The sequence below is a fragment of the Gymnoscopelus microlampas genome (genome assembly GCF_963454915.1).
Source record: "Gymnoscopelus microlampas genome assembly, chromosome: 16".
NCBI lineage: Eukaryota > Metazoa > Chordata > Actinopteri > Myctophiformes > Myctophidae > Gymnoscopelus > Gymnoscopelus microlampas.
The window spans coordinates 30,805,880-30,830,752 of NC_139953.1; the positions used below are offsets into that span (position 1 = coordinate 30,805,880).

Genomic DNA, 24,873 nt, shown 5'->3' on the forward strand with positions numbered 1-24,873 from the left:
ATGGAGCTGCTATTTGATGATTTAGAGCTGTGGCAGAATGACAGCTTCTTGTATAACATCACAGCTGCCAACACCAGTAGTATTTTGTTAGCTCCTCGCCTCATATCAGCAGCCATGGACCAGGCCATCAGCCTCATCTGCGTGGTCATCCTGTTCATTACCATGATATCACTGGGTTGCACCATGGAGGTTGGCAAAATCAAGGTAATCTTGCCCACACCCATCTGTAACTACTTTCAACCTAGTGTCCCTGTTTTAGCATGTCATTATAGGGGACATTTAGATTATTTTTGTATATTGTATATTATACATAAAATGGGTGAGGTTGTAGCTACATTAACATATACAGTACATACAGTGTGTGACAGGTCAATCCATTTCATGATTTCATGTTTTGTTTTGGCCAGTGCACTAAGTCCCAAAAACGTCTGATAATGATTCTCATAGACAAATATAACTGATAAACAATAAAATCCTCAGTGTAAATGTATCCATTTATAACTCAGAGAGTGTACAAATGTAAAGATCCATTTGGTTAACTATATTAATCTGTACACTCACAGATTTAAACACTTATAGGGCTAGATTTAGCCCTACAGTATACGGTATTCGTCATATATGTTGTATGATGAATAGCGAAAATAGCTGATCTAAAGCTCATCAACGCATCGTATCGTACAAACTCACGTGTTGTGAGCTTGTAGATCAGCTATTTTCAAAAGATGTTTATACATGACGAACTTGTGAAATGGGACATACTACATAATGAGTACTTTTACTTTTGATATATTTTAAGTATATTTTGATGCCAATACTTTGGCACTCTTACCCAAGTACATTTTGAACACCGGACCTTTACTTGTAACAGAGTAATTCTACATTGTGGTATTAATATTTTTACTTAAAGGGATAGTTCATCCGAATAAATAGACTCTTTGTGTCTCCTACCGGAACTGCTGCCGGTCATCAAATTATTGGTTGAGGAATACGACAAAAACAAAAGAAATATCCATGAATTAAAGTCTCCATGGGGTGACTAGTCGAAAAAAAAGTGATTTTAGGGTTGAACTATCCATTTAAGTAAAAAATGTCAGTAGGCCTACTTCTTCCACCACTGTAAGAAAGACATGGTGGTGTTATGATGAACCATCTCTTCTCTATTCAGGCCCACATAGTGAGACCCAAGGGTGTGGCTATAGCTGTGGTGGCTCAGTATGGAGTCATGCCTCTCACATCCTTCTGCCTGGCTAAGGTTAGTAGTCTATCCACTGTTAGGCCTGTCACAATTATATTACATAATCGACTGATCACAATTATTTCAGATAATCGCAATTATTTTTGCTTAATCGTCAGAATCGTTTCCATTCATCTGTATAAATTCATCTGTTGAATTTGATTTCAAAGATAGCGGAAATGGCAGATTCACAAGCTTGGAGCTTGTAGATCGGCTATTCCCACAATTTCTAATCATTTTTGAAAGTATAACATTATTCAATATACTTATTTTGATTATTGGTACCGGCAATTGTCAGTCATTTCTTTGTATTTGCACAAGTTATTTGTGCACATTTTGATTTACAAAGCCTAAAAGGCAAACACTTATGTAATGTTTTTACAATTAAATCATTAATCACAGTTATTTGTGTGACAGTTAATCGTCAAGTAAAAGTTCATGATCATGGCAGCCCTATCCACTGTCTGGCCTTGTTTAAGAGGACCTGAAGCTTTAAACGTCTGTTTAAGAGCTGCCATCTCATATCCACCCCCTTTATCAATATCAATGGCAATCATTATTATCAGCATCAGTCAGTGTCTCCCTCATATGTGCTGTCCCTGTGCTCCAGGTGTTCCAGTTAGACCCAATGGCCGCTGTAGCAGTGCTGATCTGTGGATGCTGTCCAGGAGGAAACATCTCCAACATCCTGGCCCTGGCTCTCAAAGGAGACATGAACCTCAGGTACTGTATATACAGCACATCCGGTCCATCTCTGATGTGTGGTTTTGTAGAGGTCATTTGCTGCAAATGGTTTAGATCGGTTCCTGTCAATGGTAAAATACACTGTGCACTGTGAAATGGAAAGTCTTGTTAATGGATAATGGATAATAATAATCTCCTTTGTTGTTGGGGTATTTTTCACAGTACATTTACACATACGTGAACTTCATCCTCTGCCTTTACCCATCCTAACTATTAGGGGTAGCGGATGCTATTAATCCAGAATATGAGAAGCAGACTGGGGGGCCTTTTTACCCATCCAGCTACGGTTAAGCTAATTACAATCATACAGATACTTCACATAAGCCACAGTCAGATTAAAGGGATAGTTCACCCCCCAAAAATATTTTTTTTCTTCATCCCATGGAGACTTGAAGCCGTTCCGGTAGGAGACACAAAGGATACTCTTTGTGTCTCCTACCGGAACCACTGCCGGTCATTAATTATTGGCTTAGGAATGCAACAAAAACAAAAGAATATCCATGAATTCAAGTCTCCATAGGGTGACTAATCGATAGAAAAAAAGTCATTTTGGGGGTGAACTATCCCTTTAAAATTACAGTCTCTATCCGGATCACTACTCAGTAAAAACATGACCTGCACATCTGTATCTGAGACTAAAGCTAAGAATATGTGGATAATATGTTTGCCAACAGTACATTATGAAAGTCTAGAATAGTTTTTGACCTTCCGTTTCTGGGCATTCTAATGTGGGCTGGGGTGACTGTCTGATGAAAGAGATGAATATGATAATAACTGTAATTGGCTGGTTTCTGCCAGACCATTAAACAATGTAATAGTAGGCTGCATGCCAAGGAGCGGGACATTATGTATTGTAGCATTTATCACTCTCACATCCCCACCAGACATGCATTATCACTTCATAAAAGGCAAGGCTGATAATTAGTTGCACATCATGTGCTTTCCTGGCCATCTCTGTTATGGCGACGTTTAGTAGCCTTGGCCTGCAGGGATTGTTTTTTTGCAATGATGCCGTGCGCCAATTCCGTGCATGTCATGTCATGTGATGTACTAATCATGGGCGGCTCTCATCGTTATTATCAGAGTTGAATGACCTGCTGGACATCACATCGCCCACCTGATCATTAAGGCATGAAACTATCATATTAAGGCCATAGGAGCAAGCAACCATCCAAAATGCTGTTTTATAGGGGTGCAACATTTAATCAAACTAATCAGTTTTAAAACAATAAGCGAATTTAATACAATTATATTTTTTGTTTGTTTGTTTTTAGGTATAGTAACAAAAATAGCCAAAAAAAGCAGATTTACAAGCTCAAGAGTTGGATGCAACACGTTGTGAGCTTGTACATCTGCTATCTTAACATTTTTTGTATGACAATGTGTATGGCATGGTATAAAATAGGGATTAAGTGCTTAATCAGACAAATCAATTATTTAGTTGATTATAAAAAAAACGATTAGAAAAATAATCAATAGTTGCAGCCCTAATGCCGTTCGGCAATAAAATGTGCATGTCATGACTCATGTACCACTAATCCCCGGCAGCCCTCATTTTATTATCAGAGTTGAATGACCTGCTGGACACCCACAATCGCCCACCTGGTCATTAAGCCGTGAAATTATCATAATAATGCCATAGGAACCCCCCCCATCCAACATGCTGTCTTTTACTTTAACCGCCAGGTCAGTCACCCCATTAGGTTCCTGTTTGATTTGAGTTCCTAGACATGTACTTTATGGTACGACACATCAGAACATTCCGTTTCTATCAGATCTCTATGGTTCTTATCTGTAACTGCCGGACAACTATAGCCATTAATACATTCACTGACTAATGAGTTAAATGGAGTGAATCACAGACACACTACAAAGGACATGAGATTACACGACTTGTTTCCTCTCACATAGAATCACAGTTTATGGTGTTTTGAAAATAGCACACCTGCCAAAAGTTCACTTGTATTAGTAGTATTGACATTTTAAGAATGTCAGGGTCACTCTTAGGCAACAGAAAGGCTTCCATAAACATTATGAAGAACTGGCCTTGAGCCATGTCCTTGTAGCACAGAATATTCAGACATACTGTAAGATTGTTTAGACTTAAGACAGTAATGCTCTGAAAACAACCTTTCCTGCAGTGAAAGGTTATACTGGTGTGTATAACATAAATCTCTCAGACTATCCAGACGTTTCTTTTTGTAAGAAATGGGAGATGCATTCTATTGATTTGATTATGTACAACTGACAAATGTTAGGGATCCATTTACTCGAAATGTGTGAATATGAACAAGTAGATATAAGTAGGTGACCCGAAGATAATTTAAGTATGACCCTAGCCATTTGCACTTGGGACTGACTGATGTATATTCTATCCTTAATCATAAATATAATGTATAATCTATCACCAGTACAAATTCATAAATCATACTTGTATTAATGGATATATGTACAGACTATCTACAGTTAATATGAGGATTTATATAGTGTCAGCCAGCCTACAACAGTGAGTATATGGATAATATTATGTACAGTCTTATCAACAGTGAATATAAAGTACTAAATATACCATCTTATGACAATGAAACATTTACAGCAGTTATCCTTACCAGGCATCTGTTATAGTTCTGTTTGTGTACATCCCAGTAGCCAATGTGTGTTTGTCTTTCACATTATACTGTATAAAATAGGTTCCATGGGAGTCTAGATTTGTTGGTTTCCTGCTGTTTGTGTGTGGGGTGGGGGTTAGTGAGTCACTCCTATTTGTAACGGTCCATTTATATCTCTAAGATCATGTAGGAATCCAGTTTTTGCTTATCTTGTTTATGACCTCCAACTCCAAAATGTGTCCAACAAGGCGTAGTTTGCACTAGCCAGGACTGAAGAATAGCAAGTGACCGAGTTGAAAACCAAATCAGGTGAGAACATTGTTGTGTGTGTGTATTTGTCTCAGTATTGTGATGACCTCCTGTTCCACTGTGCTGGCTCTGGGAATGATGCCCCTGCTGCTCTACCTGTACTGCCAGGGCTTCTCCGGTCTGGAGAACGCTGTGCCTTACGGTGGCATCATCTTGGCCCTGGTCATGACCCTCATACCGTGTGGTTTCGGAATCCTCATCAACTACTATAAGCCACAGTACTCCAAGACCATCACCAAGGTCAGAGCGTATACATGGGAGACTGAAGTAAGATGGACATGGAGATGTGATGCATAGCCTTGCTTAAGACCTTAAATCATTCCCTTTTTGTTTTCCCAAAAGGCCAAACTGTTGGCCTGACCCCCTGTCTGTTACTTAAGCTTACTGTTGCCAGCTGCCACGTTCCATCACATGATGTCTCTTGTCCATGTTATGTCATAGTCCCTTGAACATTCTGCCAAAAACACCTGAAGCATTAGTTACACAATTCATGGGACCAGTCACCAGTCACATTTTTCCTCTTTCCACTGCTCAGGTGGGATTGTCTATAATGTGGACTGCTTGCTTGGTTGTGGGAATCATGGCCAGTGTTGGGATCGGTGGCTCCATCATGACAGTGCTGTCTCCTCAGCTCATGGCCATCGCTGCTCTAATGCCCTTCATAGGTTTTACGTTTGGTTACGTCCTCTCCTCCATCTTCAGACTCAATGGATCGTGAGTGGTGTAACAATGTTTTGTAGCCCAATTAACCCATTAAGACCTGAGGCCGATTCTACAAATGCCTTCTAAATCAGTAGCTCTAACACTTTTTCACACATCTCACAAGATTTTTCAAAAATAGCATATGGTTACCACACGTTGGTGCCGCTCACAGAAAAGAACAGATTTTCAAGAAAATATGTCAAAAGTATTCATTATATTTGATTCGTATAGATGATTAATCTGTTTTATGGAGCTTTTCAATAGCTTTCCAGGTCAAATCAGAGCCCTAATGGATATTTGGCCCAAAGCTGTTATTTATGTACCCATGAATCATGTCACAACACATGAAATAATCATGTACCTCTCTCTGTGTTACTATGACTTATGAATGAGCCTTTTTTCCCCTCAGGGGCCGGAGGACCATCGCCATGGAAACAGGCTGTCAGAACATCCAGCTGTGCACCACTGTATTGAAGGTGGCATTTCCAGCAGACGTGATCGGACCTCTGTACATCTTTCCCATGGTCTACATAGCCTTCCAGCTGATGGAAGCGGGCATGCTCATTGTGCTGTTTAGATGTCACCAGAGGTTCAAGGTCAAACAGAAAGGTGGGTCATCCACGCCATAAATTACAGCTAGGACGTGATAGATTGGCGGCAATGAGGAATAAAGGTCACTTAAGTCTCGTAAAGTTTTGTAAAGTTCTAAACATAATTGATTGCAAAACCAAAAAAACACCCACAAAAAACAAGCCTGAAACTAAAATCCAGCTGAAAAAGCACAAGTGCATATATCAATGTTCAGCAAGCGTGCACAGTTGAAGGCATAATTTCACATGAGTCATTTTGTTTACTCTGCTGGCTTCTCCAAAACTCCTGGCTCCTCGCAAACAATCTGACCATGGTGAACTATCTTTCCTCTGCCCTCCTACAGAGAAGATGTACCAGCCAGCCTCCGCCACTCCGGAGGAGGTAAAGGAGCCCGCTGACGATTCTGTATGATGGATGAATCTCACAGAACCTTTCAACATTCTCTCCAGCTGTGTGAACTCTTTCGCTAACCAAGCATACTGAAAAAGCTGTTACAGTACCTGTTCCTTCTGTTGTACTAAACCGTAAAAATCCCCTGTATTCATTTAACTCAGAGTTGGTTATATTTGTACCGACTGAGGATTTTACTGTGTATTGTTCAACAAACTTGGAATAGAAAATGAATAGCATTGTGAGACCACATAAATGCAGCAATTAATAGGCTGTCAGTGTCTACATTACCGTTGATGTGAAATCACTACGTACTCTGTATGCAGTGTCTGAAAAGCTGACATTAGAAACAAAACAATTCGCACACACGCACACAAATCAATACAGACTGTGACAGGCTCGAGTTTGGACAGACAACAGCCACGGTTCTTGGATCACAAAGTTCTTTATTTCCAAGTAACATACTGCTTGCCATGCCTTAGTTGTAATCATATGGTAGCTAACCACAAGGAAATAAGATAATACGATACAAGAGCAGATACAGGACTTGTCATGACAAAGACATGACTCTGTATGTGAGTGTGGGGGGATGGCTGATTATCCGGTATGCATTGATTAGCTCGATGCACAACAGGTGTTACACACCCAGACCCACTGACTAGGGTTCTGGGAGTGTGACCGCATACAGAGTGACTACACCCATTTTGCATTAAGAGGGTGACTGATCTGTCTCAGTTCTGATCTGGTCACACCTAGCATGGAGTCCAATTAATTTGACTCAGGCCAGGCGTGACTGTTTAACTCAGCCTCCACCCTACCAATGTTGCAGTCATCATTCCTAACTGAAACAGTCACTTTTGTGTGCTTTTCATGGTTCTGTGTGCCTGATTTTATTTTGCCATATTGTATGACTTCACTATGCTGCAACTGATCTTGTGTGAACTATGGCTTCATATTATGTAATATTGTAATGTATATATTTTCTTTTTCAAATCACAACTACTTGATATTCTGAAATAAGTTGTTACTTTGAACTTCAAAATAAGTATGTATTTGTTGACCCTTGACTTTACTATTAAGTACTGATATACTCAGCAAATGTTTAAAATTGTTTGTTTTTCCTGTTTGGTATACGGTACATACACAGGTAATGGTATGTCACAGTCCTTGTGAGTCAAATGTCCATATTATAAAGAAAATTATACATTAAATGCTAAATAAAATACTTCATTGACCAGGGTCAGCAAGGGCTCCATAATTGGTCCTTTTTTCCACCCTATATCAAAACTAACAAAAAAAAAAGAAATCTACACACTCGCATCAATGTAGAGTGGCAATTTCCACCAATTGGTTGCCTTGTTTTGCCTTTTATGACATGCCAAGGTTCATGTAGTTAAAACTAGAGTACAAAATGTAACATTCTTTCAAACCATTCTCTCCAACATGTTCCTTGTGCAACAGCACTCACATTATAACAGGTGTTTTGACATGCCTGTGTGAATTCACAGTATTCGATCACATCATTATTTGGCCTTATTGGTATCGAAAGGATGTGACTAAGTACAGGGTTTCAGCCAACCAGATAACTCATTTTCATAGATTAGAACTGTGACAAAATACCATTAACTGTATGTGTGGGTGTACAATACAAATGTCCAACAGTATCTATAATTTAAAAAAGAATTATACTGTACATTAGAGTACAAAATGTTCATTTTTTTCTCCAACATGTTCTTACTCATTTGATCATCTGTAACATTTAAGCACTCTTTTCAGAGTTCATACATGGAGGATATAAACAAAAAAAATACAAACTGTTGCTTTACCCCAAATCCCTAAAGCAAGCAAAACATTCTTAAATGCAATGTATAGGAAAAAAACTGCACCATGTAGACCGTCAATGAAGAGCATTATTTAATCCTGAAATGTACCCCCCCCCCCGCCACATTACAAGGTTTTCACAAACGGCAACAAACCTCAACCTTTAAATCAACATTTATTATAGAATAGCTGCAACCAAAACCGTTCGCAAAAATACGACCACAACTAAGCACACAATTAATTTCAGTAGCTCATGCTATCAAAGAAGAGGATTCACGAGAGTACTTGGAAAGATGAATAAAAAAACGACTATCCCATCATTACTAGTAAAAACAATCAAAAGCAAAGCAAAGTCAAGCATTGGTTAGGCTGGACTTCATACATCCACTGTAGTGAAATTAATGAAAAACAAACAAAAGCTAACCAACACATTTTATGTGAAGAGATCTGAAGACACGATTTTTGCAGAATGTGGCTACCTTTTAGAATGAGTCCAAAATACTTCCTCCCTAACTTGCCCTCAAAATATGAACCAATGCACTAAAAGTGTCCACAAGGGAAGGACAAATTGTGTCAATTTTCGACACCCCAAAGACAGCCCAGAACTACTGAGGAGCACACAGCTTCCTTCGGAGATATGAATAGGTATATATATATATATATATATATATATATACCGTATGTGTGTATGTATGCATGTTATATAGAACAGGTGTGCTCACATGCCTGAGTGAATTCACAGTATTCTATCACATCATTTGGCCATCTTGGTGTTACTAAACTACAGGTTTTAACTATCAGCCAATGAGATAAGTAATTCTCACAGATATGGACTGTGACATAATACCATGAACTGTATATGTGTGCGAGTATGTGTGTGCATGTATGTATGTGTGTGTGCACGCAGACCGATAGCACCTCCCACCTGCTCTTAGTGGCGGCTATCAGCAGACCGAGAGCGGGAGCGGGAGCGTGAGGCAGAGCCTCTCTGGGCAGGGGGAGGCGAGGGTGTGGGAGATTTGTTGCTCTTGGAGGAGCGCTTGGCGGCCGGCTCCTTGTCTCTCTGGCCCTCTCTGGTTGGAGAGCTGGCGGCGGGCGGCGTGCCGCTGGCGGAGCGTGACCGGGAGCGGTTGTACGTCTTGGGGCTGCGGGAGCGTGAACGCCTTGGTGAGCGAGACTGGGAACGCCCACGGGAACGGGAGCGGGAGCGAGACCGAGAGGAGCTATGGGAACGGGAGCGACTCCGGGATCTGGAGCAGAGAGAAAGAAGAGAAAGAGCACTCATTCTCTCCCCGTGACGGATCGTGAAACCATATTGTGTGCTGCTAGGTCGTAGGAGCTAGCTTAGCATCAACGGCATAAGGGTTCATTTCTCTGAAACTCCCATCAATAAGTCACTGTGGATTGAGAAAAAAAACTCACCTCTTCTTGGCTGCCTCAATGAGCTTGATTTTCCTGCCATTGATTTCCTTTCCAGACAGCTTCTCAAGGGCATTTTTCAGGTCACTGTGAGAGGCAAACTCAACCACTCTGCAGAAATAAAATCATGGTGTGTAGTACTTTAATATGAGAAAGATGCTTCAAGACAAAGCATTGAATTGAATCTACTTTAGCGTCTCTATTCTGTGGTGAAGAGAGAAAAAAGTAGATGACCAAGTATAGACCCCTGGGGGATCCCAGTCAACAAAGTATGTAGGTGGTTAAAACCCATGTATTAAGTCAAGTGACAAAGCAACATTAGCAGTGTAAAGAAGTCTCATGTTCTTACCCTTCATTGAGCTTAGGGCGATGGGCATCAGCAAACGTCACCTCTCCAGCTTGTCTCATGAAATCTTTCAGGTCCTACCCGTATGAAAAGCATTGACGTTAAAGCAGCGCTCAGGACACACAAGCACAGTCTGAGTCATTAATTAAAACATGTTGTAATTTATCCAAAAGAGAAAGATGGTTAGATATTCTGAGGTGCTACTACGCAAGCTATTGCGGATCAGAAAGAGGAAGGGAGCAAGAACCTGAAGGACCCCATTCAACACCAGGAAATTTAGGCTGGGTTTTTTAAATGACTGACTGTGTGTGGGCGCATTAATGATGAGCGCATGTGCCTACCGGGATGAGAATTAATTACCTCAAATGTGTGCCAAGCTAAAGGCATATTTACAAACGTGTGCCTCAGCTCTGGGGTATTTGCGCCCTTCCTCTCCTTGTACGAGACTACACAGAGGTCAATATACCGTCTGCATGAGTTGCAGAGGCGCCACGCGGGCAGCGTGTGGCGCTAAGAGCCCCACTGTCCCGCGGTGAGGAGGGCACGGGACTCCGAGCCCGTGTCCGCCCCTTCCTCGGCACCCCGCCTCAGTAAAGAGAGTGAACAGGGTGGAAGAGAGGAAACTACTACCTGTGAAAGACCGTACCCTTCAGGATAACAGCAGCATTTTTATCCTCGCTCGGTCACCCTGGGTGGAACACACTCTCTCTCTGTTTCTCTCTCGTTTGTGACGTTGCGGGAACACACCAGGTGGGGGAGGTGGGTGGGGGGGGGGAGGGGTAGGGAGGGAGGGAGAGGGTGGGGGCCAAGGGAGGGAGGGGGATTGGATGGTGGGGGGGGTAGAGATATCGATCGATCGAAGCCTCTCAAATTAACGAAACCCATCGATCAATACGCCGTCGTTGCCGCTGCCACCATCGTCATCACCAGCACCATCGACTCTCTTGCCTCTCTGCCACTCTCTTTGTGTTTCCCTCTCTCTCTCTCATTGGCTCTCGGGCCAAGGCCTGCCCGCCGTCCCACACACCTGGCGCCTCTTCCCCCACCCTCAGGAAGGTGGAAGGGGGGGACGGTGCGTGCGAGCGAGCGAGCGAAGGGTTGTCACCAGCGCCTCTAGAGGGGTGAGCGAGCGCTCACATGACCATCAGGTGTCAACTAGGAGTGGGGGAGGGGACACACTGGCTGACGCCACGGGCTCAACCCAGACAGACGGACCCTGAGGGGGTTTGCTCCACCATAAGGCAACTCTTCCATACGACACAACAGTGAGGCTGGCAAATAAAGGGGTGAAGAATTGGTTAAAATTAAAAAACACGAACAAATTAAGTTTTTTTTTTCTTCGCTTACTGCGGTTTCATCAATTAATTGTGTAAATGTAGAGTTTAATAGAGCATTTGCAGATTTTTCAAAGAACACACTGGGCCTCATCATAATAGATTTTCTTGATCATATTAGCTCTACATGTGATCACTGTCACTGATTGCAAATAAGAATTGGTATTTTGGCATCATGAACTATATTCTGTTGAGTATAAGTGGATACAAGAGTTGCTGTTGTTGCAGCAGCAGAGAGGCTGTGCTGTATGTTGAAGTCATGTAGGGGGCTCCGAGGCATGAGGGAAAACTCACCTGCCAACTGACGCGAGATGACAGGTTCTCCACGATCAGACGGTTCTCTGTGCGCATGGGGGGAGGGTTCCGACTGAAACACAGAATTGTGGCTCCATCACATAATGGATAGACATCTCAGCATAGGTCCTCTGAGCTTTGATGAACCTTAGTGTCCCTATTCTGGGTATCATAATAGGCAAACATTCTGCAAAAACTACACATTGTGTGCTTGTAGATCTGCTACTTTTGCCAAAGACTTTTGGTGTAGTGGGGGGAGAAAAGGAGGGTGGAGACTCCTGGGTTGACAAATTACATAGGGTTTAAGTGGTTAACTCTCTGAACGCCTTGAAATGTCGTATGTCAGCTTAAAGGATTTACACCATGAATTTAAAAAATATATTTAATATCATATTGTTTATGTCACTCAAACGTTTTTCAAAAGGTTTGAGCTTAAGTTGGAACTGAAAAACGGGAGGGATTGTACTGCTAGTGACGTCACTTTCGGGGCCAAATCAGTTTGGCCTGTTTTGAGACCAATTTACATAAAACCCCAGATATGCTGTGAAAGCCTGAGTGCTCAAACTGGGGTATTTTTTGGGATAGAAAAGAGCTAGGGGAGACCAAAAACACACAAAAAAGAAGGAAAAGGGTCCATTCATGGTGTAGTCCCTTTAAAATGTAGATGTCAAAAGGTGAAAAATGGTACCTGCGTCCATCCTGGGAGCCTCGTCCGTAGCGGTCGGAGAAACGGCCTCCGCCTCCTCCTCCACCTCCTCCTCCTCCTCCGCCACCACCTCCTCCTCCGCCACCTCTACCTCTGCCGCCACGCAGACGCACACGGGCATGCTCAATGGTCACCCTGGGAATTACAGAGTACTACACTCAGAAATGCTCATCAGCTCAATAACTCTAATCCCGCTGATAGGCCACACACTGCCCAAAATTCTGAATACAGAGAGGAAAATTACACAGTAATCTAACTGAGTGTACAAATGGAACTAAACGGACCCTTTAAGGGTCCATCTGTGAGTTACATGTAGACTCCATCTTTGAGTTACAGATTATATACACTTTCTGTTACAAATGGAGAAATGTACATTTTACAATATTTTACAGTAAATTCGCTGCATTGTAACATGGACACCATAAACATATTTTAAGCGACGTCACATCATGTTTGTACCATACGTGTGGTCTATGGTAGCCTCGTTCACAGCCTTTACTCATCTCCTGAGGAGAAAAACCTGGTCACGACCCAATGAAGAGTGTCTATAGGGACGGGACTTCCGTAGCATGCATTTCCTTGGAAAAAATCTTTTTCGATCCAAATCACAACACTCGTTTCACTCACAGATCATTTTCTTGAAATTTTCTTGTGCGGTACTTCCGCTAACTTTAGACACTCAACCGGCTAGGTTTTCACCAGCGTGGGTCTATGGTGAAATAAAGGCTTTCACACACGTCTCTGCAATGATTGTTACCAATGAAAATGCCAGCACATTTCTTGTACTCAAGTGGCTTAACCACTTGAACCCCCCCGCATCCATATTCTGATGAGAACATTTATAGCCAAAAATAGCCCACAGGTATCTCCTGTACCATTTGAGTTGGGTCCCACGGGATTTCAGTCCTAATGCAGGCCTTGGGGGACCCTGGTCAATTAAGTATATAGGCTTGTTAACATTACCAAACCATTTTCAATGTTCTTTTGAGTGATAGAATTTATTAAAATGGGCTAAGAAAGAAAACATACAAAAAAAATCACATACGAACAGTAGAGAGATCATCTTTGTTTACAGCTGAATAATAAAATAAATAATATCTCTCAATGCGATTACCTGCTAGGTGTTGGCGAGTCTGAATCTTGTGTTTGTTTTTCGGCAAAAAGGATGTTCACAAATTATGTCCTATGAGACATTAAATATATCTGTTTCTTAACAAAATGTCATGTTAAAGGGCCATTCACACTTAACACTTTAACTATAAAGATATAGCTTTAAAATGATGTGGCTGGCAGAGTTCACACCAACTATAAAAATTACAATGGTGAACAATATAGTTAGTTATATAGTGTCCAGTGTGAACGTCCCTCAAGTGATTCCAGTATTTCTTTGTGTTTTAAGCCTATTTAGAGCTTCACAATATCATTAATATCCATACTTTTTGCCAGGATAATACTTAAATTAGATTTCATATTGATCCATAAAAAGCCATCAGCTGAGTGAACCTGTTAAGGCAATGACTTCTCCCCTGGGGACCAGAAAATGCCCCCTTTCCCTTCTAACGACTAGAGGCCGTTTCACAGCATTGGGCCTCTTGGCAACACCATAAGTTCTGAGCCATAAAAAGATTGTTTAGTACCATCACGTTGATAGACTACCTACCTCTCGTTGCAAAGCTCCTTGCCGTCAAGTTCATACACAGCATCTTCAGCGTCTCTGTGGTCGTCAAACTCCTGCAGGAAGCACAGACAAACCTACCTCAGTACAGAAACACTGAACAGTAAAATCTTCAGTGTTAGCAGAATCTGCCAGCCCCACTGCCCTTAACACGTAATGTTGTTGTTAGTAGGCATAAACACTGAAGCACCCGGGAGGAAGTGGACTAAGAAATGGGAGGGGCCAAACCAAGTTCCTGTCTCTAGACAAAAAGGAGGTGATGCCCCCAGAGGTAAATCAAGTGGAAAAAAAAATTGTTTCCTTTTTTTTACCGAATGGGTTCCCAGATTGATCCATTTGTAACTCAGAAAAAAAAAGTAACCAAATTGACACAGATCCATTTGGTTATATTTGCACAATCCCAGAGTTAAAGCTTCTGAACGACTCTTTACCCCATGGTCACTGAACTAAATATTGGACCCAATCACCACAAGTCACACTATATTCATAGCCTTGGATCAAGACTATCATAGATGCATTTTATAGATTCTGACTTTTACTTTCGTATCTATGATAGTCTTGGTCTCTACCCCCCTATCGTCACTGTAAATCCACGCGCAAAGCCCGTACATGTATATAAAAACGTATTAAGTGCCGACCCTGTAGCCACGGATGTTAACTAGAAATTAGGAACCTGTGTGCATGTATTAGTCTGCAATTTTCAATAGATATGCGTTTTAATCCCGCCTGTGCCTGAACGCTGTTCTATTTCCTCGTTGACATCCTGTTTACATCGCAAGCGTCATTTTACATTTCAGAATACCATTTTGGCGTACATGTACGGAGAAGTACAGGCTTTGCACGCGGATTTCCAGGGACTATTCTTCTGCCTACACATGTCCTAGTAAGAGCGAATAGGAGAAGGGGATAAACGTCAGGTGATGCCTTTCTATAGCCCAAAAAAACGTCAGCTGTTCCAAAATCGGGCCAAACAAGGTGCTTATTGGTCAAAAACCTGGATGTGTGTCTCAAGGAATCGGGGGTAGAGACCAAGACTATGATAAAAGCAAAAGTCAGACTCGATCAAATACATCTATGATAGTCTTGATCCAAGGCTACAATACTCAGAACATTGTCACTATAATGGCTCTTTTCAGAGACGCATCAGGAGAAAATCAACTTTGATATAAACCTTACGCTGTCCCAGCAACACACTCTCGCAGGATCTAGTACCAGTAAACATGGACGTTCTGCCATCTAGGAGACCATTTGTATGCTAGCCTGGGATCAATACTTTTTAGGGTTTGTGATCCGGTCGGGAGTGGAAGTGACCCTACGTCACCAGGCGCGTCATCAGGCGGCCGGAACCGGCAAATCCGGAAAGACTTCACCCCAAAATAACTACGGCTGGTATCAAGGGCATTGTAATAGGGCCTATCTAATAAAATCCTTGATGCGGCGTAGTTTAGCTTATTTTTAAAATATAAATGTGAGTGTACTTTCCGGAGACTATTTAGCGACTGTCTACCTTTGTTTTCCCATGGGGAAATTGTATTCCATTTAAATAGGGATTGGGGAAACAAACTGGGGGAACCAAAACAAAGAGGCTCCGCCAAACCGGAACCGCAAAATCAGGAAAGAGGAATTGCTTTTTCCCCCTTTTTTTCAGTAGGCGTGGCCTAGACCGGATCACACGGGCCATTAATAACGAATACCAGGCTTTCCTCTGAGGTGGAAAGACTGGTGATGCGTGGTTATTTGTATGCCATTACAATTTTGCCTCTAGTGGCTACAATTGGGATGGCATGTTTCTATAGCCACCATCTTTGATTGAATTCAATGGACGGGGGGAAGGGGTCGCTCGTTCTTGATGCATTTAACAACGGTGTGCCTGTTCTTGGGCGTACATTAAGGTGCAAATAGCACAAATACAAGCAAACTAACAAACAGAGCTGCTAGATGTGTTATTTTCGGCGAAGACTTTTGGTGTAGAGGGGGGGAGCAGTGGACCGTATAGAGCCATGCGGGGGGAGGGGGGCCTGGCCTGGGTTACAGTGGTTCGTCTCTCATGCAGAAGACCATGGGTTCGAATCGGATCACGAGTAAAGTAGGACTTGAACATAAACGGATTGTGGCTTTAAATGATCAAAGCTCACCACAAAGCCAAATCCTCTCTTCAGGTCGATGTCACGGATGCGACCGTAGCCCTTGAAGAATTTCTCCACATCTCTCTCCCGTGCGGACGGGTTCAGGCGGCCGATGAAGATACGAGAGCCACTGCCACTCATCTGTCGACATGATGGGAACAACGAACGTTATGCATCAAACACACACACACACAAATGCACTTAAACACACACAAACGCCATTTGTTTCACTAGCCGAAGGCATTCACGTACAACGAGCGTTTCATTTGCAATGTGCAAAAAGGCAGTAATAAATAACGACCTTTGTCGCTTGGACAAAATAGTCAAGTCGGGCCTTCTTCTCCCCCACAACAGTCTTAAGATATATCGACGCGACGCATTTCTGTTCATAATAGAATATTGACGATAAGTAAACAGCCAAACGTAAGGGTTAAATTATTCCCTATCGTGCATTTTATATCGTGAAAGCATACCTTTTCTGTTGTCCAGGCGAAACGGCTTTCTTGGTATTGCCACTGGCAAGGTGTGTGTAGCTACTTGCTGCTGCTACAATCACAAAATGGAGCCTGTTTTCTCACGGAGAGGAACCAATGGGGGGAAGAATCCAAAAAGGGAAGGAACAACAAGGATGCGTTTTCTCTTTATGACCACTTGATGGCGCTCTGACACAAGTCTAGAGAGACGCGGGGGAACGTTCCTTCCTGTGGTCCTTCGGAGGTCACATCCCATAGGCCGGAGGGATGGCTTATTACCTCATCATATTACGGTTTCGTAGAACGAAAATGCACTTGGAACTACTGTACACACACACTTGAGTAGCTGGCCTCAGACTTTACACGAACATCTAAAGTCATACTTATAGACATATCAGAATCAGAATCAGAATCAGAATGTTTTATATCATATAAAACTTCACTTAATTTTCTTGAATTGATTGCTCTTCAAAAACGCCAGAGGAAAAACAACCACAGTATATGGACAATGTGTCCTGAGGGCACAGTGTTCGCGCAATATTGTCTATTCATCAAAGGCATGTTATGTATTTTGTTGTATTTGTTTACTAGTATATTTACATGTACAGTATGAATACTGAGTGGTTGCCTGAGGCTGACAATCAAGAAGCCAATTACAGTCCGACCATTCCCCCGGACTATGGGGTGTAAACCCTACCATAACAAGAACTAACCAGGACCAGCAGGCCTCTTCATGCAACTATAAAGGGCGTTGTTGACTTTGGGATTGCAAATATTTGACTTCACTTTATCAACATGACTTTAATATCGCAATCCATGTTATTGCTTTCTATAGTGTAATTAAGGCATATGTTGGATTCCCAAATTGTAGCCAATGTAGCCTACTGAAAGTTAAATCAGCTTTCTTAAACTTTGTTTGGTTGTGATCAACACCACCACTATTTCCTAGTTGGGCACAGACAGAGACAGACTTGAATAAATGACACATATTAATTTCACACTTCAAAAGAAAGCTTTAATTAGAAAGTTATATACACAATGTAGAATTAAATAAACTTTATACAAATATTAAATTACTATCTTCACACCCACTGCCATGTACAGAGGAAAAACCAAAGCTTAAAGAAGTAAAACTTAAGAGTCAAGATGTGAACATTTTTCTGTTATCTTGAGGGAAGCAACACTGTACAACAGTGCTTCTGGACCATAGTTCTGGACGCAAAATTCATTTTTTTCTTTCTTTCAATCCCTTAACATTTAAATGCTTTTTAGCATAAGAGAAGCAAAGATATTGTGAAATATATTTGGGCCGATAGGGCTTTTCACCATCACAGTAGCTGGAAAAGCCTTAGGGAGGACAGAGAAAGATGGACATTCTTTTAGCCGTGTCCAAAACAAAAAAGTAAACTCAATGAAAAAATAAAAAACAAAAACACAACAACAGAGTTTTATGCATAGAGAATAGAAAAGAAATAAGAGTAAGGCCATTTGGGAACACAGAAGACATCGCAACATTGTAAAGCAACAAACGCAGAGGCTCAAAAAGTATCAAACAAAAATAGGGAAATGTACATGTGAGTCTAAGGCAACCATTTTCTGTTTGCTTCCATGTAGCTGTTGACAATGACGGATGGCCGCAGTGGATGAAAATAAATGATAAAATGATAATAGATTCATCGGTTCTTATGCCATCAGAGTCGTGTGTTTCTGGGGGTGACCATTATTAATGCATATCAAGTGATTATAAATGGAAGGTGATTAACAATGACTAAACTGTATGATGGTTCTCTCTCATGTTTACACTTGACAATAGAGAAACATTGTGTGTATGTGGGTGGGTGGCAATACATAAAAACATTACTTTCTTTCACTGCAACCAGTTGCAGTAGTGTCAAGAACATAAACACTCTGAAGTGGAAGTTTTCCAGGAGCTCAGTGAAGGTGGATGTGACCCAGTTACACCGACAATGCTTGTGTTTCCCAGCCACTCAGCAGAAATGATACGTGTTCTAGTCTGTGAAACAGACTAATAATACACACATTGTGTACTGGTTTCATTGCTTACGGAAATGCTGGTTTATTCGTGTGACTTATTCAAAGCAGAGAAGGGAGATTTTCCCCAGTGTTGCAAGACAGCAGGTCCTTGTTAAGCCACCTGGTAAAAGCTTATTTCCCTACTGGGGGGCTGGTACACAAGGACGTGTACTCTCTCTCGCCTAACTGATGAACAGACACACATACACACACCATGTTGCAAAGCCAGATTCAGCATCTCAGAGCAGACCAAATTCTGCCACACGGCAAACAATAAATAAGAGTGAGGGGAAAAATGAAGAATAAAAACCAAAAAGTTACAAAGCAACCCCAAAGTTCAGTCCCATGCCTAACCAACAGTTTCAAAGATGACCCATTCGATTGGCTCTCAAACAAAACCACATTTCACCCCCCTCTTACATGATTGAAACACTCAAAAAATAGCTACACGTGTGGGCCATGATGTGCTTTAAAACACTTAAACCCCATATACTTAGTTGACCGGGGTCCCCTAGGGCTCTATACTAGCTCTGCTAGTATTTCCCTCAAGGCCAAATCTCTTTGCCAAAAATAGTCAATCTACATGCTCACTACGCGCTGCGATGTGATGTTATGAGCTTGCAAATCAGCTATTTTCGCTGAATGTTCGCCCCCAGAATAGGGACGCTACGGTTTATGTGGTTAATAAACACCATTGAATCCCAGTCACACTGAATGCGAAAGAAAAGGTGCAGATACTGGTGGCCGACAGAAAAAGAAAAGGCAAGCTCGTTTTTTTTTCTTTTCCTTTTTTTGTCACGATTTGGTGCAGTGTAAAAAGCCTGAGCCCTGCTGTTTGCTCTTGTGATGTGGTTGTCCTTCCCATTATACATACGCCAGGCGCCAGGATAGAGTTAAGGAGAGAGTGAGAGAGAGAGAAATGCACAGTGGAAGAATGAGAAAGCCCAGAGAAAGAGATAGAATGACAGAGGGAGGGGGAGAGTGTCACTGTGTGCCTGTGCCAGTGGTAACTACTAACAACATGCAGCATTCACAAAGAGCACCACAAACCCGGGCATCTTGTCACTCTTCAAGTGCAGTCTCTGTATGCCACAGTAGGAGTTAAGGGAAGCTCAACGCACACGTTATGTTCTATCTGCAGTACTCCTGGTCAAACATGGTTTATACTTAGTCGTACGACAGTGTCACTCGCTGGAAATAACTGATTCTTTATTTATTTTTTAAGAAGAAGAAAATATGTTCAATACCGCTGTACGATCAAGTACAAAGCAGGCTTTGATAGGCCTCAATTGCTGTAGCCTTGTCCAGAAAAGTCTCTGTGAGGGCCACTGACTGGGCAGAGTAGAATGCACATAGTAATACATGGTAGCCTACTTAAATACAAAACCTTGACTCAATATGTATTCTTTTGCTCATGTACATTACATCTACAGGATTCATTGTGAGCTCAACTCCCACTTTAATGCTTGCATGTCCGTCTTGCGTTCGGTCCGGTATCTTGGAGCGCAGCGGCTCCAGTGCCTCCATCCCATCGATTAAGCGGGTGCGGAGAACAGGGATGCAAGAACGGTTTTGGTGGCCATCATTGTTGTGCAGGGGGGTGGGGGCGGATCAATGGCATAGGAGTGTTGGATGGGGAATAGGCATAGTTCTTGTCTTTGCTCTACAGGCTGTGAGGAGGAAGATTAGGAAGGTGGGGTGGGGGATGACAGGGGCAGCCACAGTCCATCCTGGTCAGCTGCTGGCAGGCTTCATGCTTCCTTCAACAGAGGAATATCTGCGGGAGACCACGACACATTAAGACTTATTAGACAACGGAAAACATGACACGCATCAGAGAACTAGACATCTCTGTATTCTGGGAGCTCAGAATCATTACATCCATTTCAGGTAATAGCCTAAAACATTCGCACAAATGCTGTGTTATAACTGAGAATTATTTCGAAATAATAGATACAAGAGAAACAGGTTTATCGGCAATTCCGCATAAATAACCTGATCTTAATGTCTTATGGAGTCTGTCTTACCGTCAGAGAACTCATCCACAGAGGTGACGGAGAGCAGACTGTGCTGGTCGCTGCTGTCAGAGTCTCTACGGAGGGGAATGGGGGCCGCACACGCACCCCTGGGGTGGTCCCTGGCCCATGACGATAAGGACGACGAGGAAGATGTGGAGGGGGCCTGATGAACCAGCGCCGTTTCGGCGTGACGCCGGGAGGAAGAGGAAGTGGAAGGGAGGCAGAAGTCCAAATCTCCACAATGGCCACGGCTTCCACTGGGACCTGCGCCTCCCTCCGCTCCCCGGGGGAGGCCCTCGGAGAGCACGATGGGGACACGGGTCTCCGGGGGAGCGGGAGGGGGTGGGGGAGGAGCCACGGCACCCACTTGTGCTCCACTGCTGCCGTACACCGCCTCCTCGTAGGAGGGCAGGGCCACCTGCACCCCCTCCACCATGATGGAGCTGGACTGGCCCGATACACCCTGCTCTCTCCTGCAGGACAGGGCGGGCGGGGAGACAGAAAACAGACCAGCAGGTAAGCTCTCTGTGTTGGTGATCAAGGTTTGATTGTACAATCTCTTCTAGGACAGGGTCCACTAAGCCCTCAGACCCGCTAATCAACATGACTGCCAATGAGCATTAGATCAGATTGTTATTATGGCCTTTTAATTACAGTGCCATGGTTGAAAGATTGCTTTAACTAATACTTTCACTTCACAAGAGTTGAGCCATGAGCAAATACAGTTACTTATTTGCATAGAGTAGCTGGTCTACTGGATATCTGGAGTACTCGATACTACATATCGTTGCTGTCGGGCAGATATCTCTCATCTCCATATTTGAACTTTTTCAAATTCTTTGTAAATTAACGCTGTACTTAATCATACTACAGCGTCACACAAAAGCATCAAAGGTAGCAGATCTACAAGCTCGAAACACGTTTGCGTTTGTGCATTTCGATCTGCTACTTTTGCTATTTTAGAATTTGAATCTTGAAAAGTAACAGTTCTGAGGTTTCCACCCGACAGACGATATGCTTTCTTGTATTCTCGCAACTGAATGTTCTCAAAATAAAAGAAAGATGAGCCATGTTTTACAAAAGAACAGAGATATTGTCAGTCCTCACTTTGAAATGGGAGCCATTGGGACTGTGCATGGGAGTGTATGTTTTAAATAAATCAGTCCCCTGATGTGAAGCTTTCTTATCTTATCTGGGAAACGGCCCCTCAACTGACCCCCAGGAAAATGAACAATTAATGATTCAATGGTTTGCTAGGCTTGAGTGTATTAATTACTATGGAGGTAATGTATGACCTAAAGATGAAGCCAGGGCTGTGTTTTTTATGATATAAGACATGAGTCATCAAGTCAGGATAGAAAGCATTTCATTCTGAAATTAAATATCCACTATGTGAAAATCACATCCACTCATAAAGTCTTCCTGCCATAGTTAGCACTGTTGATTTGTGGGTGGGAGAGCCTAATACAGCAAAATGTTGACAATGGCAGATTTGGTTGGTTATCATCAGCTTACCTGCTGTGATGGAAGGACTTGAGTTTTGGCTGCAGCAGTACAAACAGCACCACCAGTAGCAAGATGAGTGCCACAGAGCTGGCTGTGGATGCCACGATAGACAGAGCTGGCATGCCTAGCGGAGAGCTGGGCTCTTTGTCTGAGCGACACAACAACAAAGAAAAAGAGTGGGTGAGAAAGAGAGACAGAAAAACACAGAGAGAGATGTTAAAAGGATTCCACCAAAGCTTGTGCAAGGACAGTCCTATCATTCAAATAGCAGCAATCACACCTTGAAAAAAACTGTCCAAAACTACCTGTCTGCCATTGCACAAAGCTATGCAAGTGGCAACACAATGGACACACAGTTACAGCCTACTGTACATTTAAAATAATGTTGAACTTTGGTAGACCCTTGGGTTGTATCGTTACCTGGGCATGATGAAGTCAATAAACCTTGCGTCATGGTTAATATATGACATGAATAATTAACTTTCCCAACATTATGTACCAGGACTAGTTTCACTGCTGGCAGAATCTGCCAGCAAATCTGCATAGTTTATGTGCTGATTTTGAGAACTTTTTCACTGTACAATTAGAGTGAATGGAATCACTACCGTACTTCCCGTTCCCCGATCACCAAGCACAGAAGCAACAGATTAAGATGATGGACAATATTTGGACTTATCTATACAACCCAAGGTTCTACCCAAATTCACTTTAATGGGGCAGATGCATGCATGTGCTTATAACCACAACGTAGACTCCTTTCTCTCTCTCGCTCTCTCACACACACACACAACCCCCCCCCCCCCCGCCCCCCCCCCACACACACACACACACACACACACACACACACACACACACCTTGGCTGAGCCTGCAGCTGATCTGCATGGGGGCGTCCCACTCTCCATTCTCGCAGGTGAGGAACTTATAGTCTCCCTTCAGTGCGTAGCCCTCGTCACAGAAGTACTCTATGACTGTCTTCTGGGTGAGGTGGTGGCAGGGTGACGGGTGACACCGGTACCCCCCGTTCTCTGGCTCTGTGGGGGGCATACACACTGAGGAGAGAGAGAGAGAGAGAGAGAGAGAGAGAGAGAGAGAGAGTTAGGATCTCTTTAAGGAGAGTTATGGTGTTATGCACTGTGTTTTGTACTGTGTAACTGTTTGATGTACTGCCGTAGAATATTCCAGGTGTCCCAGAATCACCTGTTTCTAGATCCCACACCACTATTACTGTACTATGCAACTGTGACATACTGTCTCAGAATCAGCGCACCCAAGAACCATACACTGGGCTAAAACTGGGCCAATAACTTTGTTATTTACAAAAATTACAGTTTTACAGAACCAATACAAACTTAAAAAACTTAAGGGCGGTCCTTCATATGGGTGGTATCAGGATTGGTTTTCAAAGAAGTGGGCGTAGGTTTGGCGTAGCACTGGTTTTCTCCAGCATCCAAGTCCATTCATTGAATTTTGATTTCCCCAGACCTATTCAGTAGGCAGAGATCTCTTGATTGTCTGGCTAGGCGAGACTGATATAAGTGTATCCTCACTGTTGGTGTGTTTATGAGGGTGTATTGCTACATTGGGTGCCTTCAGGGAGTTCAGGCAAAGTATGAGAGTGCAATACTCAACCTCATAACTTTTTAGGATTTGTGGAAGATTTATATTACCAGTAATGAGTATGAACACTTGACATAACTAAAATTACTAGTATAAATAGATTTCAGTGGCCCTAGGGTCACAGCTTTATTGTGTGGTAGTTCAGTCAGCAGCGCACATTATTTTCAAATAAGCACAGCACATAAATATAAGGATCATGGACGGAGAACAGACCACAAAGCACTACGTGAGCTTTCAGTACAAAACCATAAATTCAAACAAAGCGAAAGTGTTCTCTCATAATAAGGCAATTAATATAGCTTGTATCCTGATTCCTGAAGCTGTCTCATGTACACAAGAAAATCAGTGTTAATTCATCACTTTGTGAGAGGGTACAAATGTAACGAAATGCACCCCAACAGGTCCATTTCGTTACATTTGTACACACTTAAGAGTTGAATAAACACGGAGAATTTTACTGAGTATATGAATGTGTTTTTCCTCACCGTTGCTGCGGATGCAGAGCGGCTGGTGGGACCATATTCCAGAGGTACAGGTGATGGAGGTGGCTCCTTCTGGGGTGTAGCCAGAGTCACAGCTGTAAGCCAACAGTGTCCCCAGGGGGAAGGAGCCCCTGTTGGCTTCCGTCTGGTTAACCAGGTACCCATGCTGGATGCCGGGAGGCCGCGGACAACCTGCAGAGTTAAGGGGCACGGTTAGTGTGTGGCTTCGGACCAACGGGCTACATGTGAAGTGGGGAAGACTTTATCTTTATTTTGATTAATGTCTCTCTGACTCCGGGGCTAATTTAACCAGATTTAACTCCAGTCATGTGGGACCTTACAAGCTCATAGTCAATCTAGACAATTCTGTAAAATGTATAACCATACATGGTACACAGCTCATTTCGGAGTGTGAAGGCTGATACATACTTTACGGAGTTCA

The 24,873-nt window shown here is 42.6% G+C and overlaps 3 protein-coding genes across 3 annotated transcripts in view; 1 reads left to right on the top strand and 2 right to left on the bottom strand.

Moving 5' to 3' along the window:
• Nucleotides 1–162: 162 nt before the first annotated feature.
• Nucleotides 163–6,944, top strand: slc10a1 (solute carrier family 10 member 1; the record flags this gene model as incomplete). The annotated part of the gene is made up of 7 exons (XM_084082672.1): nucleotides 163–204; nucleotides 1,166–1,252; nucleotides 1,845–1,957; nucleotides 4,932–5,136; nucleotides 5,432–5,610; nucleotides 6,008–6,207; nucleotides 6,533–6,944. 7 exons carry the CDS (start codon nucleotides 163–165, stop codon nucleotides 6,598–6,600), a joined length of 894 nt encoding a protein of 297 aa, XP_083938798.1. The 3' UTR covers nucleotides 6,601–6,944.
• Nucleotides 6,945–8,558: 1,614 nt separating this feature from the next.
• srsf5b (serine and arginine rich splicing factor 5b) lies at nucleotides 8,559–16,880 on the bottom strand. Its single transcript, XM_084082671.1, has 8 exons — nucleotides 16,774–16,880; nucleotides 16,310–16,441; nucleotides 14,160–14,230; nucleotides 12,482–12,634; nucleotides 11,794–11,866; nucleotides 10,169–10,242; nucleotides 9,823–9,930; nucleotides 8,559–9,650 (listed from the first exon to the last, which is right to left on the bottom strand). The coding sequence occupies exons 2-8, from the start codon at nucleotides 16,439–16,441 to the stop codon at nucleotides 9,332–9,334; spliced, it is 930 nt and encodes a 309-aa protein (XP_083938797.1). The 5' UTR covers nucleotides 16,774–16,880; the 3' UTR covers nucleotides 8,559–9,331.
• Nucleotides 16,881–17,762: 882 nt separating this feature from the next.
• susd6 (sushi domain containing 6) overlaps nucleotides 17,763–24,873 on the bottom strand; it is a 35,527-nt gene continuing 28,416 nt past the window's right edge. The window contains exons 3-7 of the mRNA XM_084082452.1: nucleotides 24,435–24,623; nucleotides 23,187–23,381; nucleotides 22,341–22,479; nucleotides 20,835–21,298; nucleotides 17,763–20,584 (exon numbers count right to left, since the gene is read on the bottom strand). Coding sequence (XP_083938578.1) covers nucleotides 20,559–20,584; nucleotides 20,835–21,298; nucleotides 22,341–22,479; nucleotides 23,187–23,381; nucleotides 24,435–24,623 — 1,013 coding nt within the window. The 3' untranslated portion in view covers nucleotides 17,763–20,558. The remainder of the gene's footprint in view (nucleotides 20,585–20,834; nucleotides 21,299–22,340; nucleotides 22,480–23,186; nucleotides 23,382–24,434; nucleotides 24,624–24,873) is intronic.

Bases quoted from the DNA above. Each gene is read 5' to 3' on its own strand.
- srsf5b (XM_084082671.1), bottom strand. From the start codon at position 16,441: ATGAGTGGCAGTGGCTCTCGTATCTTCATCGGCCGCCTGAACCCGTCC. The intron at 14,231-16,309 runs GTGAGCTTTGAT...TGCTTCCTGCAG, and splicing joins AGAGAGGATTTGGCTTTGTG to GAGTTTGACGACCACAGAGA. The intron at 12,635-14,159 runs GTAGGTAGTCTA...TGTAATTCCCAG, and splicing joins AAGGAGCTTTGCAACGAGAG to GGTGACCATTGAGCATGCCC.